At 51.0% G+C, this 20,527-nt stretch overlaps 1 protein-coding gene across 2 annotated transcripts in view; it reads right to left on the bottom strand.

Annotated features, from left to right (window-relative positions):
* MAP3K1 (mitogen-activated protein kinase kinase kinase 1) overlaps positions 1-20,129 on the bottom strand; it is an 80,630-nt gene extending 60,501 nt beyond the window's left edge. Inside the window, exons 1-2 of one of the 2 annotated variants that reach the window (XM_078622151.1) lie at positions 19,455-20,129; positions 16,433-16,581 (exon numbers count right to left, since the gene is read on the bottom strand). In XM_078622151.1, the coding sequence (XP_078478277.1) occupies positions 16,433-16,449 (17 nt within the window). In that variant the 5' untranslated portion in view covers positions 16,450-16,581; positions 19,455-20,129. Of the gene's footprint in view, positions 1-3,029; positions 3,843-16,432; positions 16,582-19,454 lie in introns of those variants that run through there. The other variant, XM_078622150.1, reaches the window with a different exon arrangement.
* Between the last annotated feature and the right edge of the window lie 398 nt (positions 20,130-20,527).

The raw sequence follows: 20,527 nt of genomic DNA, 5'->3' as shown, positions 1-20,527 counted from the left end.
AGAGACACGCAAACTTCAAATATACAAAAGCAGGCGTCAGGGTCGGGATAGAACCCACGACCTCCTGTACACCGGGCGAGGTAGTTAACATCTCACCACAGAGAGAGAGACACGCAAACTTCAAATATACAAAAGCAGGCGTCAGGGTCGGGATAGAACCCACGACCTCCTGTACACCAGGCGAGGTAGTTAACATCTCACCACAGAGAGAGAGACACGCAAACTTCAAATATACAAAAGCAGGCGTCAGGGTCGGGATAGAACCCACGACCTCCTGTACACCGGGCGAGGTAGTTAACATCTCACCACAGAGAGAGAGACACGCAAACTTCAAATATACAAAAGCAGGCGTCAGGGTCGGGATAGAACCCACGACCTCCTGTACACCGGGCGAGGTAGTTAACATCTCACCACAGAGAGAGAGACACGCAAACTTCAAATATACAAAAGCAGGCGTCAGGGTCGGGATAGAACCCACGACCTCCTGTACACCGGGCGAGGTAGTTAACATCTCACCACAGAGAGAGAGACACGCAAACTTCAAATATACAAAAGCAGGCGTCAGGGTCGGGATAGAACCCACGACCTCCTGTACACCGGGCGAGGTAGTTAACATCTCACCACAGAGAGAGAGACACGCAAACTTCAAATATACAGCAGCAGGCGTCACAGGGTCGGGATAGAACCCACCACCTCCTGTATACCAGGCGAGGTAGTTAACATCTCACCACAGAGAGAGAGACACGCAAACTTCAAATATACAAAAGCAGGCGTCAGGGTCGGGATAGAACCCACGACCTCCTGTATACCAGGCGAGGTAGTTAACATCTCACCACAGAGAGAGAGACACGCAAACTTCAAATATACAAAAGCAGGCGTCAGGGTCGGGATAGAACCCACGACCTCCTGTACACCGGGCGAGGTAGTTAACATCTCACCACAGAGAGAGAGACACGCAAACTTCAAATATACAAAAGCAGGCGTCAGGGTCGGGATAGAACCCACGACCTCCTGTACACCGGGCGAGGTAGTTAACATCTCACCACAGAGAGAGAGACACGCAAACTTCAAATATACAGCAGCAGGCGTCACAGGGTCGGGATAGAACCCACCACCTCCTGTATACCAGGCGAGGTAGTTAACATCTCACCACAGAGAGAGAGACACGCAAACTTTAAATATACAGCAGCAGGCGTCAGGGTCGGGATAGAACCCACGACCTCCTGTACACCAGGCGCGGTAGTCAACATCTCCTAGCCACCGCGGCGCCAGATAAACTTGTCAGGACCCTCCTGAAAGAAGAGTCAGCGGTGGCTTTCTTTGGTAAGCAAGTTGAGCAATAATAACATCATCAATCCCCTCACTGGGAGAGTGCGGTGATGACAACATCATCATCATCAGCACACCTCACTGGGAGAGTAAACACAGCACCATACACGGTGCATAAAACAATGCAAGACGACACCGAAACACAACACCAAACACAAGGGCAGGTGACGAGGCACACGCACAAACCCTACACGCGTAACGTACGTCGGCCGCACAGCATAACATCACCACCAGCATCGGCCTTGATGAGTCTACTGCCGGATGAAGGCCTCCAACCCCCTCCAGTTCTAATGTGACATAGTTTGCCTCCTTCTGAACACAAATTACGTCGTGACCAATCACCACGTGCCTGATTAATCTGTAAACAAATCTCACGTGACGTTGGGAGCACCGATTCAAATTAAGATAAAGCACGTGTGTGTGTGTGCGTGTGTGCAACTACGGTACACGAATTAGTAGTGAGGAGTGGTGGTGCAGCGGTTAGCGCTACGAACCTGGCGACCCCAGTTCGATTAGAGCTCACGGCCAACAACACTCAGTGACGATTATCTGAACCGGTCCCAGGCCTCCCCCTAGGTCGACTCAGCCTCAAATTAGTACCCGGTGCGATGTGTAAACATCGCCACTGGGGAGACAAAGGCGGCCGGGCGCGGTTCTGGGTTTGCCGTGTTGGCCTTAATAGGTGCTCGCTAACAGCACTCGACAATATAATTATTATTACGACGCTTAAATCATTTGAAATTAAAACAAGTCAAGAGCAGGGGGGGGGGGGGAGACATTAAATACACGATAATAAAGTGGCAAAATCGGCATCGCTGGTCATGTTCGCTTCACTGCTGGATGGAAAGTCTTTCCCGTGTTATTATTTTAACTTATTGGAACAGCTGGGAGAGGGGGGGGTGTGAACAAGTTAATAATTTGACATTGAAATCGCGGCAAGTTCAGCGGAAACACGCCGACAGTGCTGCTTAACGAGACGTGCACATAACAAATTAAAAGCAACTTTTATTTAACTTAAAGTACTTTGATTTTCAAACTTTAAGCGTCTTCCGAATCGCAGAGAGGTTCATAAGCTGCTTCGCCACAGCCCAACTTTGCCATTATTAACTACTCCCATTTATAATTGTTTTTTTTTACCCTTCTATCTGGCAACAAAACTGACACCTTTTTTACAAAGAGTCATGTTTGCATAGACCACAATACCTGCAGTCATAATGTAAAAAAAAAACATAACTATGATAATGTGCACTGTCCTTGTAGTTGATTGGTCCACACCCGAGACAGCTTTCCTTAGAGCCTAGTCTCACATGGGTTGGACCAGATGACGCCAAAAGGCGTCTATGCAAACATGACTCCTTGTAAAAAAAAGGTGTCAGTTTTGTTGCCAGATAGAAGGGTAAAAAACCAATTATCATATTTTTACTGGCAAATGAGGTTCCAATGGCTACTCCCATTTACATTTCGATTTAAAGCTTTCGTGACTGCAGGGATTCATCTTCATGGTTCTTTCGGTAAAGTCACGTAGAAGGTGAATAATAAAATAATAAAAATAAAACAATAAAATTCTCACTTTTAATTAAGTAATGTTTTATTATTATTTCCCTTCTACGTGACTTTACCGAAAGAACCAAGAAGGTGTTTCCATTCACTCCAAACTTTCGTTATCCTCGTGACCACCACAGCGAACGCTGGACTGGTACCTGCGGTGGGGCAACGCGTCTCTCTCCACAGCGCTCAGATCCAAAGTCTCCGCAGCAGCAGCAGCCCTCAGACGTCGATCATCATCATCAGCATCTTCATCATCAGCATCTTCATCCTCAGCATCATCATCATCGTCGTCGTCGTCGTCGTAGTCGGCTTCATTTTTACGGACAACCGTAGCCGGCAGTGGCAGCGATGTTGTTGTTCTCGCCGTCACGATACTACCACCACCACTACTACTACAGCCTACACCACCACTACCACAGCCACCACCACAGCCTACATAGCCACCACTACTACCACCACCACTACAGCCACCACCACCACCACTACAGCCTACACCACCACTACAGCCTACACCACCACTACAGCCTACACCACCACTACAGCCTACACCACCACCACCACTACAGCCTACACCACCACTACTACTACAGCCTACACCACCACTACCACAGCCACAGCCTACATAGCCACCACTACCACCACCACCACTACAGCCACCACCACCACCACTACAGCCTACACCACCACTACTACAGCCACCACCACCACAACCACTACTACAGCCACCACCACAACTACCACCACAGCCTACACAGCCACTACCACCACCAGAGCCACCACCACCACAGCCTACACCACCACCACAACCACCACCACCACCGCGGTCTCCGCTCGCCACCACCACCGCCGCCGCCATCTTCTTATCGCATGGCTCTCCACCCCGAAGTGGCCCAAACACCGCGAGTTCAAAATTGCCGCGAACTTGCAGCAGCAACAGCAGCAACAACCACCACCACCACCATCAACCACCATCCACCACCACCACCACCATCCACGTCTTCTCCCTCACGGCTAAATCGTGCAAAACCTCCCCGCCGCGGAATCTCGCCGATTTCCCCCCCTCACGCGCCGCGATTTCGAGGCATTTTTGTTGTTTAATTCGCGGCGCTTTTATTCGTCGCGTTATTAATTTTATATTTTAAAAGTTAACCCCCCCCCACCCCGCGCCCCGTTCCTTCCCCTTCTTATTTCTCCTCCTTCTCTCTCGCTCTCTCTCTAAGCCGCGCCGCGAATAAGCGGGAAAACCCCGCGGGGGGGGGGGTCCGCCGTGAGTGGCCTCGCGCGTTCGCCTCTCGAACTTCTTCTACCCCCCACGCGTCTCGCGCAGCCCGTGGCGGGAGACTCTGCGGGGGGGGAGGGGCTTATATATAATGGGCGGGGCCGATAAGGGGTTGGGGGAGGGGCTTATAGCGAAAGGGGAGGGGTTTTGGCGCGAAGGGGGAGGGGCTTGGAGCGAAGGGGGAGGGGCTTGGAGCGAAGGGGGATGGGCTTGGAACGAAGGGGGAGGGGCTTGGAACGAAGGGGGAGGGGCTTGGAGCGAAGGGGGAGGGGTTGGAGCGAAGGGGGAGGGGTTTGTAGCTAAGGGGGAGGGGCTTGGAGCGAACGGGGAGGGGCTTGGAGCGAAGGGGGAGGGGCTTGGAGCGCGGTGATTGACAGGGGACAAAAAGTACCGGAGCACGTGGCCTCGACTAAAGTTAAACGTCGAATGTCAAAATCAGCCGAAGATTTGTTGAACGCTGATACTGGAGGGGGAATCCGATGAGCTGTAAAGCTCTTTTATTTGTTTTGACCACTGCCGTCCAGTAGGGGCACGGGGTTAGAACGTTACAACAACAAACGAAGTGTTGAGTCTATGGTGCAGTGTTGAGTCTATGGTGCAGTGGTGTTGCCAATGCAGCAGCAGCTACATTAGCAGCAGCTACAGTAACAGCAGCAACAACAGCAGCAACAGCTGCAATAGCAACAGAAGCAGCAGCAGCAGCTGCAGCAACAGCAGCAGCAGGAACAGCAGCAGCAGGAACAGCAGCAGCTGCAGCAACAGCAACACCTGCAACAGCAACAACAGCTGGAACAGCAAAAGAAGCAGCACAAACAGGAGCAACAGCAGCAGCAACAGCAGCTGCAGAAGCTGCAGCAACAGCAGCTGCAACAGCTGCTGCATCAGCAGGTGCAGCAGCAAGCAGCAGCAGCTGCAGCAACATCAGCAGCAGCAAGCAGCAGCAACAGCAGCGGCTGTAACAGCGGCAACAGCATCAGCAGCAGCAGCTTCGCCACGTGGCGATGCTAAGTTGCTGTGCTGCCATCTGGTGCCCGCGTCTCGTCACCACACAACACACCGCGGGGATTTATCCTCGAGATCAGGGGCCCCCAACCCCCGGGTCACGGACCGCTACCGGCCCGTGGCCTGTTAGGAACCGGGCCGCACAGCAGCAGGAGGTGAGAGCGGTGAGGCCGCGCGTGGCCCACATGATTTTATTATTGACCACTTCCGTCCGCGCCTCTTTCCCGCACTTGTCTCAAGTTCAAGTTCATTTATTGTGTATAGCCCTGTGGGCCATTCGGCTCTTGAATCGGGTGCAACCGCAACAAACAAAAAACAAAAACATGAACAAAAAAACATCTTGTAGTGAATATGTGACTGAGTGCAAACAGAAAATCCAAGAAAAGACAGCAAAATATTGCAGAAAAAACACGGTACACCAACGCTGTGTGCAAAAATTCCAGTGGGATGCAAGTCAAACAACAAGACAACTTAGATTAAGGCCATCAGTCTAACTCTGTACTACAACAAACAAACATGGCCAAACCATGTCACAGTGTTGGTCAGCCCACAAGCTGCTAACCCCTAGTAGCCAAAATGAGTAAAAAACAAACGTCGCCGGAGAGCTTCTTTGAAAAGGGGGTAAGACCCAATGATGAACTCCCCCCCCCCCCTCGGTCCGTGAAAAAGTTGTCTTCCACGAAACTGGTCCCTGCAGATGCCAAAAAGGTTGTGGACCTCTGCTCGAGGGGGTCCTCCAGGGGTTCCCCCTCCACCCTTTAGAATCGAGGTCGCCACGCGTTTGGAGTGATTTGGCCGGCTGATATAAATTCCCCGCTCCGAACAGCGAACATGAAATCGGCTGATTTTTTTAAAAAACTCTTTGGTTCTTTCGGTAAAGTCACGGAGGTAGAAATAAAATAACACAAATCACGACGTTTCGATCGCAACACGAGCAGTCCTCATCAGTTGGAACAAAATGCTGAGGGTGTTCCACCTGATTAAGGTTGCTTGTGTTACGATCGAAACGTCGTGATTTGTTTTATTTTATTTTCTACCTACGTGACTTTACCGAAAGACCCAAAGAGTATGGATTCCTGCAGTCACGAAAGCTTCAAATCGAGATTGAATTTTTGTAACTAAACATTTTTTTTTACCGAACAATTTCTTGTTAACTCAACTTTTTTTTTTAAGTGAACAACATTTTATCATGGGACCTCCTTTACCAGGACCAAAATGTGAGAACAGGTTTTCCACTTTTTTTCTGGCAACATGATCCCTTGTAAAAGGTTGATTTGAAGCTCCCGTACACTGCACGAATCCATACTCTTTGGTTGCTTCGGTAAAATCACGTCGGTAGAAAAAGAATAATAGATGACGACGTTTCGATCGCCACACCTGAAGACGGTTGCTTGTGTGGCGATCGAAACGTCGTGATCTGTTATTGTTTTTCTTCTCCCTACGTGATTTTACCGAAAGAACCAAAGAAGATCTTAACACCTGTTTTGTTGCCAGAAAAAAGAGGAAAACCTATTCTAAACATTTTTATTTATTAATTTTATCACGTAAGAACCCACTGAGCTATCAAGAACCTCTTTATTTCAGAAGCCACCCGGCCATCACAAATGATATCAGCTCAACGAAGTGGGCTTATCATCATCATCGTCGTCACGTGGATATGTTTAGCAGCCCAAATACTCCAAATGCGTGACATTGATATTCTCAGGTTTTTTCGGTAAAGTCACGTAGGTAAAAACATTAAAATTAATGAAAGTAAAATAAAACAAAACAAAATAAAATTCACGACGTTTCGGAGGCAACACAAGTCTCCGTCATCAGGTGGGACCGTCACAGCCGAATTAGCTTGATGCAGCTAATTCGGCTGTGACGGTCCCACCTGATGACGGAGACTTGTGTTGCCTCCGAAACGTCGTGAATTTTATTTTGTTTTGTTTTATTTTACTTTCATTAATTTTAATGTTTTTACCTACGTGACTTTACCGAAAAAACCTGAGAATATGAATCATTGCAGTCACGAAAGCTTCAAATCTAGAATTAATGCGTGACATTGATTCGAAATGTGGAGGGGAAATGCCGGGAGGACCCAGAGATAAATCCACGGAGTGATCACAGGGAGAGAGAGAGACACGCAGACTTCACATATACAGCAGCAGGCGTCAGGGTCAGGAGTGAACCCACGACCTCCTGTACACCAGGCGAGGTAGTTAACATCTCACCACAGGGAGAGAGAGAGACACGCAAACGCCAAATACACAGCAGCAGGCCTCAGGGTCAGGCCTGAACCTACTACCTCCTGTACACCAGGCGAGGTAGTTAACATCTCACCACAGGGAGAGAGAGAGACACGCAAACTCCAAATATACAGCAGTAGGCGTCAGGGTCAGGCCTGAACCTACTACCTCCTGTACACCAGGCGAGGTAGTTAACATCTCACCACAGGGAGAGAAAGAGAGATACGCAAACTCCAAATATACAGCAGCAGTCGTCAGGGTCAGGACTGAACCCACGACCTCCTGTCCACCAGGCGAGGTAGTTAACATCTCAAACAACCGCTGCGTCACCCAGGTGTGGCTCTTCTGGATAATTAAGATGAAGCCATGATCTCTCCACTGCTGGATGAACGCCTCCCACCCCGCGCCCCCCCCCCTCTCCACCCACCCCCTCCCCGCCTTTACACCGCTCAGCACGGCCCCTAAGGGCGTGGTGTGACCAGATGCTGGAAGCTGATAGAGAGGCACGGGAAATGGTGACTCTGACCCCCATCCACCCACCCCGCAAAGACAAAGATCCCCCGTGTAGCCTCTAACAGACTGTCGGGGCAAGTGCCGTTAGCGAGTAGCAGCAGCAGCGCCTACAAAGGAGACAAAGACAAAGATCCCCCGTGTAGCCTCTAACAGACTGTCGGGGCAAGTGCCGTTAGCGAGTAGCAGCAGCAGCGCCTACAAAGGAGACAAAGACAAAGATCCCCCGTGTAGCCTCTAACAGACTGTCGGGGCAAGTGCTGTTAGCGAGTAGCAGCAGCACTTATGAAAGAAACAAAGACAAAGCTCCCCCGTGTAGCCTCTAACAGACTGTCGGGGCAAGTGCTGTTAGTAGCGAGTAGCAGCAGCGCCTATGAAGGAGACAAAGACAAAGATCCCCCGTGTTGCCTCGAACAGACTGTTGGGGCAAGTGCTGTTAGCGAGTAGCACCTATGAAGGCCGGCACGGCACGCGAGGGGGTGGGTGGCCAGCACCACGCCCGACCGCCTTTGTCTCCCCAGTGGCGATGTTTTTTTTTACACATCGCACCAGGTACTCGTTTTTTAAGGCTGAGTCGACCTAAGGGAAACCCACGACCGGTTTAATTATTCGCCACTGATATTGGGTCGACGTGAGTGGGAATCGAACTCGGGTCCCTGCCGTGTTGATAGCGGTAGTGCAGTGCTAACCACTGCGCCACCGCTCCTCACACAAAGACAAAGATCCCCCGTGTAGCCTCTAGCAGACTGTTGGGGCAAGTGCCGTTAGCGAGCACATACGATGGCCTGCACGGCACGCGAGGGGGTTGTGGGTGTGCCAGCACCACGCACGCCCGGCCGCCTTTGTCTCCCTCGTGGCGTAGTTTACACACCGCAGAAAGGCAAAGGTCCACACCCACACACATAAACCCACACCCCCCACACACACACATTTCCTACCCATAATACCCCTCGCCCTCACGAGACAATGGTCCCAGAAGTTCCCATGGGAATCCACGCCGCGTTTCATAACAACAACCACCACCGAAAACACGTTCGAAGACGAAGGCGCAGCCCTGCAACTGCTTAGCTCACTCCACTGCTGGCTGAAGGAGCCCGACTGGTAGCAGCCTCCACGAGACCCATCCCCACGAGAGTAAAACTGAACAAAACTAAAACTCATCTTCTTGGTTCTTTCGGTAAAGTCACGTAGAACGTGACGTAGAACGTGACTTTACCGAAAGAACCAAGAAGATGAATCCCTGCAGTCACGAAAGCTTTAAATCGAAAACTAAAACTATTTATTATTTTAAACCTGGTAAGGCTCCGCTGAGCCACGTGACTCTTTTTCAGAGGCCACGTGGCCACAGATGTAGCTCAACGGGGTTGGCAGCTTACGATCTCGAGAAGTGGTTCGGGGGGGGGCAGTGCGAGATGCCCTTTCTTGGGGGCGCAGTGCGAGACACGGGCAGATTGCTTTGTAAGAAGGTGGAAAAATAATATAATCGAAAACACAAATTCAGTACGGGCAAGGTGAGTTACAACTTTACTTTGTATTAATTGAGTCTTTCGGTGAAGTCGCGTTGATATGTTCAAAGAAAATAACAATTAATTTCTTATTTATTGTTATTTTTATTTATTGTTATTTGTTATATTTTTGTTATTTTCTTTGAACCTATCTACGTGACTTTACCGAAAGACCCAAAGAATAGGGATTCCTGCAGTCACGAAAGCTTTAAGTCAAGATTCAACTTTACTTTGGTACATCAACCCCGAAGTAGTTATTAACATTGTTACATGTCGTCGTTGTTGTTGTTGTTCACGACTGGAGAACCAAGTGGGGTGCAGGCTGAACTAAAAGGTTAAGAACCACGGGTCCAGGTAGTTCACATCTCCCCACCAAAGCATCCAATAATACAACTGAACGGTAAAAATGTTAAGCTAAATTAAAGCAATTTTGTTAGCATCCAATATTTAAACTAAACGGTAAAAAATATAAAGCTAAATTAAAGCTATTTATTAGCATCCAATAATAAAACTAAACGGTAAAAAATATAAAGCTAAATTAAAGCTATTTATTAGCATCCAATATTAAAACTAAACGGTAAAAAGTTAAAGATAAATTAAAGCAATTTTTTTAGCATCCAATAATAAAACTAAACGGTAAAAAATTAAAGCTAAATTAAAGCTATTTTTAGCATCCAATAATAAAACTAAATGGTAAAAAGTAAAGCTAAATGAAACCTATTTATTAGCATCCAATATTAAAACTAAACGGTAAAAAATGTAAGATAAATTAAAGCTATTTTTTTAGCATCCAATAATAAAACTAAACGGTTAAAAGTAAAGCTAAATTAAAGCTATTTTTTAGCATCCAATAATAAAACTAAACGGTAACATTTTAAAGCTAAATTAAAGCTATTTTTAGCATCCAATAATAAAACTAAACGGTAACATTTTAAAGCTAAATTAAAGCTATTTTTAGCATCCAATAATAAAACTAAACGGTAAAATTTTTAAGCTAAATTAAAGCTATTTTTGTAGCATTCAATAATAAAACTAAACGAAAAAAATTGAAGCTATTTTTTTTATTTAACCAGGTGTAAGTCCCCGCTGATCTGCTATATAGTATCGCTTCTCCAGGGGCGTTCCTGGCCATCACAAATGATAGCTCAACGAAAGTGGCTTATCATCATCATCATCATGATCGTGTGGACATTTAAATCAGCAGCCAAATAATCCATAAACTATTTTATGTTGTCAGCTAAGTCCTCGCTGAGCTGCTATTTAGTATCGCTTCTCCAGAGGCGTTCCTGGCCATCACAAAAGATCGCTCAACGAAAGTAGCTTATCATCATCATAATCATGATCGCGTGGACATTTAAATCAATAGCAAAAAATAATCCATAAACGGTTTTTAGTTGTGTTCGCTGAGCTGCTATTTAGTATCGCTTCTTCAGACGCGGCCTGGCGATCACAAAAAATCGCTCTCACCAATTGCCGCACAAACCCCAACGAGCTTATAATGTCGTTACTACGACGCCCGCTAGGAGTACCCACACTTGACCCCACCATCACCATCACCACCACCTCCACCACCACCTCCACCATCACCTCCACCACCACCATCACCTCCACCACCACCACCACCTCCACCACCACCACCACCACCATCACCTCCACCACCACCACCTCCACCACCACCACCACCTCCACCACCACCACCACCACCATCACCACCACCACCATCACCACCACCTCCACCACCACCACCTCCACCACCACCACCTCCACCACCACCACCACCACCATCACCACCACCACCATCACCTCCACCACCACCACCACCTCCACCACCACCACCACCACCATCACCTCCACCACCACCATCACCTCCACCACCACCACCACCTCCACCACCACCACCACCACCATCACCTCCACCACCACCACCACCTCCACCACCACCACCACCTCCACCACCACCACCACCACCATCACCACCACCACCATCACCACCACCACCACCATCACCTCCACCACCACCACCACCTCCACCACCACCACCATCACCACCACCACCATCACCACCACCTCCACCACCACCACCTCCACAGATTGTAGTCGATATCTGTTCGTCCCAGGGAAGGAGACCCCCCCCCCCAATTCCTCCCCCCAAAGGCGCGACACTCAAACAGTCGCACAGATGGATTTAATTATCAGATTTTTGTGCGGCCATCCAGAGGCTAATGCCCTCGCAGCTCAGAGCACTGGGGGGGGGGGGGGGGGCATTGCTCGCTAACAACGAGAGAGGAGGGCCGCAATTGTGTAAGGGTGCCACGGTGGCCAGGAGATATTGACTACCTCGCCTGGTGTGCAGGAGGTCGTGGGTTCGATCCCGACCTTGACGACGCCTGCTGCTGCTGTATATTTGGAGTCTGCGTGTCTCTCTCTCTCTCATCATCATCATCATCACGGTGGCTAGGAGATGTTGACTACCTCGCCTGGTGTGCAGGAGGTCGTGGGTTCGATCCCGACCCTGACGACACCTGCTGCTGTATATTTGGAGTCTGCGTGTCTCTCTCTCTCATCATCATCATCATCACGGTGGCTAGGAGATGTTGACTACCTCGCCTGGTGTGCAGGAGGTCGTGGGTTCGATCCTGACCCATGACGACGCCTGCTGCTGTATATTTGGAGTTTGCGTGTCTCTCTCTCATCATCATCATCACGGTGGCTAGGAGATGTTGACTACCTCGCCTGGTGTGCAGGAGGTCGTGGGTTCGATCCCGACCCTGACGATGCCTGCTGCTGTATATTTGGAGTCTGCGTGTCTCTCTCTCTCATCATCATCATCATCACGGTGGCTAGGAGATGTTGACTACCTCGCCTGATGTGCAGGAGGTCGTGGGTTCGATCCTGACCATGACGACGCCTGCTGCTGTATATTTGGAGTTTGCGTGTCTCTCTCTCATCATCATCATCACGGTGGCTAGGAGATGTTGACTACCTCGCCTGGTGTGCAGGAGTTCGTGGGTTCGATACCGACCCTGACGACGCCTGCTGCTGTATATTTGGAGTTTGCGTGTCTCTCTCTCATCATCATCATCACGGTGGCCAGGAGATGTTGACTACCTCGCCTGGTGTGCAGGAGGTCGTGGGTTCGATACCGACCCTGACGACGCCTGCTGCTGTATATTTGGAGTTTGCGTGTCTCTCTCTCATCATCATCATCACGGTGGCTAGGAGATGTTCACTACCTCGCCTGGTGTGCAGGAGGTCGTGGGTTCGATCCCGACCCTGACGATGCCTGCTGCTGTATATTTGGAGTTTGCGTGTCTCTCTCTCATCATCATCATCACGGTGGCCAGGAGATGTTAACTACCTCGCCTGGTGTGCAGGAGGTCGTGGGTTCGATACCGACCCTGACGACGCCTGCTGCTGTATATTTGGAGTTTGCGTGTCTCTCTCTCATCATCATCATCACGGTGGCCAGGAGATGTTGACTACCTCGCCTGGTGTGCAGGAGGTCGTGGGTTCGATCCCGACCCTGACGATGCCTGCTGCTGTATATTTGGAGTCTGCGTGTCTCTCTCTCTCATCATCATCACGGTGGCTAGGAGATGTTGACTACCTCGCCTGGTATACAGGAGGTCGTGGGTTCGATCCCGACCCTGATGATGCCTGTTGCTGTATATTTGGAGTCTGCGTGTCTCTCTCTCTCTCATCATCATCACGGTGGCCAGGAGATGTTGACTACCTCGCCTGGTATACAGGAGGTCGTGGGTTCGATCCCGACCCTGACGATGCCTGCTGCTGTATATTTGGAGTCTGCGTGTCTCTCTCTCTCTTATCATCATCACGGTGGCTAGGAGATGTTGACTACCTCGCCTGGTGTGCAGGAGGTCATCATTATCACCAACATCATCATCAATGTCGTCATGTCATCCTCACCTCCACGCCACCACCGTCCCCCCTCTCCTGCCTCCACCTCTAATCTTCATAGCCGCCGCCCCTACCCAACAAAGACAAAGATCCCCCGTGTAGCCTCTAACAGACTGTCGGGGCAAGTGCTGTTAGCGCGTATGAGCAGCGCCTATGAAGGAGACAAAGACAAAGATCCCCCGTGTAGCCTCTAACAGACTGTTGGGGCCACATGAAGTGTCGAGGGCTCGTTGCTGACAGGAGGTCACGGGACAGACCCAGCAGGTGCCATGGTTTGTGCTGCTGTGCCAGGCTAGGTGCAGGATGAAGTCACGGGACAGACCCAGCAGGTGCCATGGGTTGACTGACCGAGATGGCTGTCAGATGCAACGCCTGTACCCCTCACTGTGCCAACTTGCCGCGTTTTATCCGCCCGGCGCTCCGCTCGTTGTTGTGAGCAGTCGCTCCTCTGCTGATGGAGACGTGGGGGGGGCGGTGGAACTGCCTCCAACTGACCAGTAGCCTCAAGGTGCACCTAGCCTGGCACTGCCCAGGAATTGCGTCCTTTTACGAGCCTCTTACTCCGCAGAGGGCGACCTTGACACCCCTCCCTCTCCCTCCCCCATCGCACGCGCGGGTGACACGTGGGAATGGGAGTCACACTTGGCGCTCCCTGCTCGATTGTTCTGTGCTGCACCTGTCCCTAGGGGGGTGGGGGGGGGGCTCGTGACGTCACGCGCATTGTACGTGTTTAGTGGAGAGCGGTGGTTGTTGTTTAGCTGGTGGTGGGGGGGGCTTGTGACGTCAAGCGCATTGTACGTGTTTAGTGGAGAGCGGTGGTTGTTGTTTATCTGGGGGGGCTCGTGACGTCACGCGCATTGTACGTGTTTAGTGGAGAGCGGTGGTTGTTGTTTATCTGGGGGGGCTCGTGACGTCACGCGCATTGTACGTGTTTAGTGGAGAGCGGTGGTTGTTGTTTATCTGGGGGGGCTCGTGACGTCACGCGCATTGTACGTGTTTAGTGGAGAGCGGCGCTTGTTGTTTAGCTGGTGGGGGGTGGGGGGCACGCAGACCCCCTGGGGTGTTGCGAGGTGCCCTTTCTGGGGGTGGCGAGACGTGGTCAGATTTTTCCCCCCCTCTCTCTAGAACAGGGGTGGAGAACGTCCGGCCCGCGGGCCGTATGAGGCCCGCGACATCATTTGATGTGGCCCTGCCAAGGCAACCGCAGGCGGGACTGGAAATTCAATAAATCTCAGGAGCTAACCTGGCAAAGCAGTTGCGAGTAGCAGCAGCAACATCATCAACAGCAGCAGCTAACATCATCACCACGCCTCGCCGAAGAGAAGCGGTTCCAGCCCATCGCATTAGGGGCGAGTTAATTAAATGTTTGACCAAATATAGCGGGCTAATTTTTTAAGTTGATTATTTTGTATGGCCCGCGAATGATGTTATAAATATCCAAACGGCCCTTGGCAGAAGAAAGTTTCCCCCACCCCTGCTCTAGAAGGTAAATAATGGAAAACACGAATCGAGCACGGGCAACTCAAGTTACAACTTACTTCGTTTCATCAAACCCCGGTGTAGTTATTCACGTTGTTAGAATGTGTTTAACGATCGAGAACCAGGGGTGTAAGGCTGCAACAAAAATCAAGAATCACTGAGTTAAGGCATCTTCTTCTTTTTTAACCAGATAAGGCTCCACTGAGCTGCTATACAGGAAGGTAATTTTTTTCAGAAGCGACCTGGCTGGCAGTCACAAACGACAGCTCAACGAAGTGGTGGCTTCGCGTCATCGTCGTCATCGTCACGAGGACATTTTATCGCAGCCAACAACGCGAAATGCGTGACGTTGATTCTACATGTGGAGGGAAGAACAAATGAAGGTCCCGAAGAAAAATCCACGCGACCACGTGGAGAGAGAGAGAGACACGCAAACTCCACATATACAGCAGCAGGCGTCGTCAGGGTCTGGATCGAACCCACGACCTCCTGCATACCAGGCGAGGTAGTGAACATCTCCTCGCCACCGTGATGATGATGAGAGAGAGAGACACGCAAACTCCAAATACACAGCAGCAGGCGTCAAGGTTTGAGATCGAACCCACAGGCTCCTCCTCCATACCAGACGAGGTAGTCAACATCTCCTAGCCACCGTGATCATGATGAGAGACACAAACTCCAAATATACAGCAGGCGTCGTCAGGGTTTGGGATCGAACCCACGACCTCCTGTACACCAGACGAGGTAGTCAACATCTCCTAGCCACCGTGATCGTGATGAGAGACACAAACTCCAAATATACAGCAGGCGTCGTCTGGGTTTGGGATCGATCCCAAGACCTCCTGTACACCAGGCGAGGGAGTTAACATCTCCTAGTCACCGTGGCGTCCCAGTCATCTGCCAGTCATCTCAGTCGGTCAACCCATGGCACCACCTGGGTCTGTTCCGCCAGTGACGATTATCTGAACCGGTGCTGAGCCTCCCCTGGGTCGACTCAGCCTCAAATGGGTGCCTGGTGCGATGCATTAAACATCAGCCACGGGAGAGACAAAGGCGGCCGGTCGTTGGTGATGCTGGGTCACCGACCCCCCCCCCACGTTCGCCACGGTGCCGGCCTTCATAGGTGCTCGCTAACAGCACTTGCCCCGACAGTCTGTTAGAGGCTACACGGGTGAGCTTTCTCTTTGTCTCATTCATAGGTGCTGCTGCTATTCGCTAACAGCACTTGCCCCGACAGTCTGTTAGAGGCTACACGGGGGAGCTTTGTCTTTGTCTCCTTCATAGGTGCTGCTGCTACTCGCTAACAGCACTTGCCCCGACAGTCTGTTAGAGGCTACACGGGGGAGCTTTGTCTTTGTCTCTTTCATAGGCGCTGCTGCTACTCGCTAACAGCACTTGCCCCGACAGTCTGTTAGAGGCTACACGGGGGAGCTTTGTCTTTGTCTCCTTCATAGGCGCTGCTGCTACTCGCTAACAGCACTTGCCCCAACAGTCTGTTAGAGGCTACACGGGGGAGCTTTGTCTTTGTCTCCTTCATAGGCGCTGCTGCTACTCGCTAACAGCACTTGCCCCAACAGTCTGTTAGAGGCTACACGGGGGATCTCTGTCACTCACTCACCGAAGCCACTCACCGCTTCTGCCGAGGCATTTTGTCGTCCGCGTTGAGCGCCGGCGTCTGGGGGGAGGGGGTCGAACCGCGTTGTGGGCACGGCGCGAGGGTTCGCAGGTGAGGTTGATGTGGCCACGCAGGTGAGTTCGTGCAACTCCGACTCTCGAAATCCTTAGCGGTTACACGGGTGGGGGAGGGGGGGCGATTCTTATACGATGAACAGCATCACCGTCATCGTCATCACTGTCACTCCTTCATCGCTACACTACGACTGTTACCTTGCTTACTGTGAACTCGTTGATGCCTCCTTCACCTGTGTTGTGTCCACAGCCACCACCAACCACCACAATGCGTGACACAACCACACGCTCGTTCACTCACCCACTCACTCACTCACCCACGTACTCACCCACCCACCGACTCACTCATCCGCTCACTCACCCACTCACGCACCCACTTACACAACCACTCACTAACCCACACACTCACCCACTCACTCACTCATTCACCCACTCATTCATTCACCTACTCACCCACTGCCTCACTCACTCACCCACTCACTCACGTATTCACCTACTAACTCACTCACCCACACACTCACCCACCCACTCACTCACTCATTCACCCACTCACTCACTCACCCACTCACTCACTCACCCACTCACTCACTTACTCACCCACTCATTCACCCATACACTCACCCACTCCCCCACTCACTCACCCACACACTCACCCACACACTCACCCACTCACTCATTCACCCACTCACTCATTCACCCACTCACTCATTCACCTCCTCACTCACTCACTCACTCCCCCACCCACCCACTCACCCACTTACTCACTCACTCACCCACACACTCACACACCCACTCACTCATTCACCTACTCACTCACTCACACACTCACTCACCCACACACTCACCCACTCACTCACTCACTCATTCACCTCCTCACTCATTCACCTACTCACTCACCTACTCACTCACCCACCCACTCACTCATTCACCACTCACTCACCCACTCACTCACTCACTTACTCACCCACTCACTCACTCACCCACACACTCACCCACTCACTCATTCACCCACTCACTCACTCACCCACACACACACTCACCCACTCACTCACTCACTCACCCACTCACTCACCCACTCACCCACTCACCCACACACTCACCCACCCACACACTCACTCATTCACCTACTCACTCATTCACCTACTCACTCACCCACTGACTCACTCACTGACCCACTTACTGAACCACCCGCTCTCCACACTGCATGTCACAACCACTCACTCACTCACCCAAAAGACAAAGACCCCCCGTATAGCCTTAACAGACTGTAGGGGCAAGTGCTGTTAGCGAGCACCTATGAAGGCCGGAACGGTACACGAGGGGGTGGGTGGCCAGCACCACGCCCGACCGCCTTTGTCTCCCTAGTGGCGATGTTTACACACCGCACCAGGTTCTCATTTGGAGCTGAGTCGACCTAGGCGATGCCCAGGACAGGTTCAGATAATCGACTGCCTCCAACTGACCAGCAGCGTCCTTCACGAGCCTTCACCATCAAGGCCGTTCTTGACACCGCTGGCACCAGTCCACTCAGCTCCACATCTTCCCGTATCGCATCAGCTCCACCTACACTCGAGCCCGTGCCGCGCTCGTTTAGCCCCCCCTTCTACCCGGCCAAACAAAATCTATATTCTTGGTTCTTTCGGTAAAGTCACGTAAATAGGAAACAAAAAAAGAATTATACAATCAAAATAAAATTATATAAAGTAAAAAATTATCTTAACGTTTTAAATAAATATTTATTTCATTTTTTTTTTATTTACGTGACTTTACCGAAAGAACCAAGAATATGAATTCCTGCAGTCACGAAAGTTTTAAGTAAAAAAATCAAACAAAATCTGTTTGGGCATGCGGTGGTTCGGCATGCGGGCTCCGTGTCCCAGCCAACGCAGCCTCTGCCTGCCCGAGGAGCTCACCGATGTGACTGTGTCCAGGTCTTTCAAGGATTTGTGAGATCCTCACACAATCCAGCCTGCTGGTTAACCCCAGGATGGATCGTAAGCAGGCCAGCCTGAATGTTTCAAATCGGCGCAAATGTTAATTTTGAGGGCTCCACGTTTCGCACGCGTAGAGAAAGGGAGGGCATGTCTGTGGCCGAGAAGACTCGAAGGTTCTTCTGAAGCGACAGACCAAGTAGCTTCCACACAGGAGCGTTACGCAGCCGATGAAAATATAATGCCGCCCAACTGATTCAGAGTGAGACCTATCAATAATCCACCCACTCACCCATTCACTCACTTATCCACTCCCTCACCCACTCACCCATCCACTCACCCACTCCTTCACCCACCCACTCACTCACCCACTCGCTCACCCACCCAATCACTACCTCATTCACCAATCACTGACTTAGTCATCCACTCACCCACTCACTCACCCATCCACTTATCCACTCCCTCACCCACTCACCCATCCACTCGCTCACCCACTCGCTAACCCACCCAGCCACTCACCCACTCACTCACCCACCCGCTCACCCACCCGTTCACCATACCGCCTCTTCTCTTGCACCGCTCCACTTTGGAATAAATTCCCTCCTCCCGTCACCGTCTCTTTCCCAAAGTATTTTTTTCATATTTTAGAATCTTACTGAATTTAATTAAACGCATGATGATGGAGATGATTATGGAGATGATGGAGATGATGATGGTGGAGATGATGGTGGTGGAGATGATGATGGAGATGATGATGGAGATGATGATGGAGATGCTGGTGATGATGGAGATGATGGAGATGATGATGGTGGTGATGATGAAGATGATGATGGCGATGATGATGATACCATGGGGGGGGGGGGGGGTGGTGGTTGATTCAGCCCATCATCCCTGCGGGGGTCGATAAAATAAGCACCAACTCCTGTGCGGGCACCACAAAACAAGTGATCGTCTTACGGACACGTCTGAACCGCCCAACCACCTCCACCCCCGCCATGGGAATGTGGAATTTCCACAACGACTCCGCACTCACCTCGAGGGTTTCAGTGAAGGAGCGCTAGAAGCAACGACGGAGCGGACTGCACACCACCGCCATCGCCACCACCACCATCATCACCACCACCACCATCACCACCATCACAGGTAGCTGTCACGTGACAGTGTAGCCGCTTGCTGTGGAGGCTATGGTCGCTGTGTCAGACGCTGATGTTGTTCTTGCTGTAGTAGTCGCTCCTGCAGAGGCTGCTATCGCAGCTTGCTGTGTCAGAAGCACGTAAAGTTACTGCTGTAGTAGTTGATGTATCAGAGGCTGCTATGCTTGCTGTGTCAGAGGCTGCTATCGCCGCCTGCTGTGTCAGAGGCTGCTATGGTCGCTTTATCAGACGGTGCTGCATTTGCCGCCTGCTGTGTCAGAAGCACGTAACGTTCCTGCTGTAGTAGTTGCTGTGTCAGAGGCTGCTATGCTTGCTGTGTCAGATGCTGCTATAGGCGTGTGCTGTGTCAGAGGCTGCTATGGTCGCTTTATCAGACGGTGCTGCATTTGCCGCTTGCTGTGTCAGAAGCTCAGAGAGTTCTTGCTGTAGTTGCTGTAGCAGAGGCTGCTTTGGTGGCTGTGTCAGCGGCTGCTGCCGCTGCTTGCTGTGTCAGAGGTTGAATTAAGTCACTTCTGTAGGTCCGGCTGTAGCTGCTGCTGCCGCTGCTGGCTGTGTCAGAGGTTGAATTAAGTCACTTCTGTAGGTCCGGCTGTAGCTGCTGCTGCCGCTGCTGGCTGTGTCAGAGGTTGAATTAAGTCACTTCTGTAGGTCCGGCTGTAGCTGCTGCTGCTGGCTGTGTCAGAGGTTGAATTAAGTCACTTCTGTAGGTCCGGCTGTAGCTGCTGCTGCTGCTGGCTGTGTCAGAGGTTGAATTAAGTCACTTCTGTAGGTCCGGCTGTAGCTGTAGCTGCTGCCGCTGCTGGCTGTGTCAGAGGTTGAATTAAGTCACTTCTGTAGGTCCGGCTGTAGCTGCTGCTGCTGCTGGCTGTGTCAGAGGTTGAATTAAGTCACTTCTGTAGGTCCGGCTGTAGTTGCTGCTGCTGCTGCTGGCTGTGTCAGAGGTTGAATTAAG

Source organism: Lampetra planeri, unplaced genomic scaffold, assembly GCF_965212315.1.
Source record: "Lampetra planeri unplaced genomic scaffold, kcLamPlan1.2.h2 scaffold_135, whole genome shotgun sequence".
Taxonomy (NCBI): Eukaryota; Metazoa; Chordata; class Hyperoartia; order Petromyzontiformes; family Petromyzontidae; genus Lampetra; species Lampetra planeri.
Note: the sequence above shows the minus strand (reverse complement) of the source record. Positions and strands in the feature narration are given on the sequence as shown.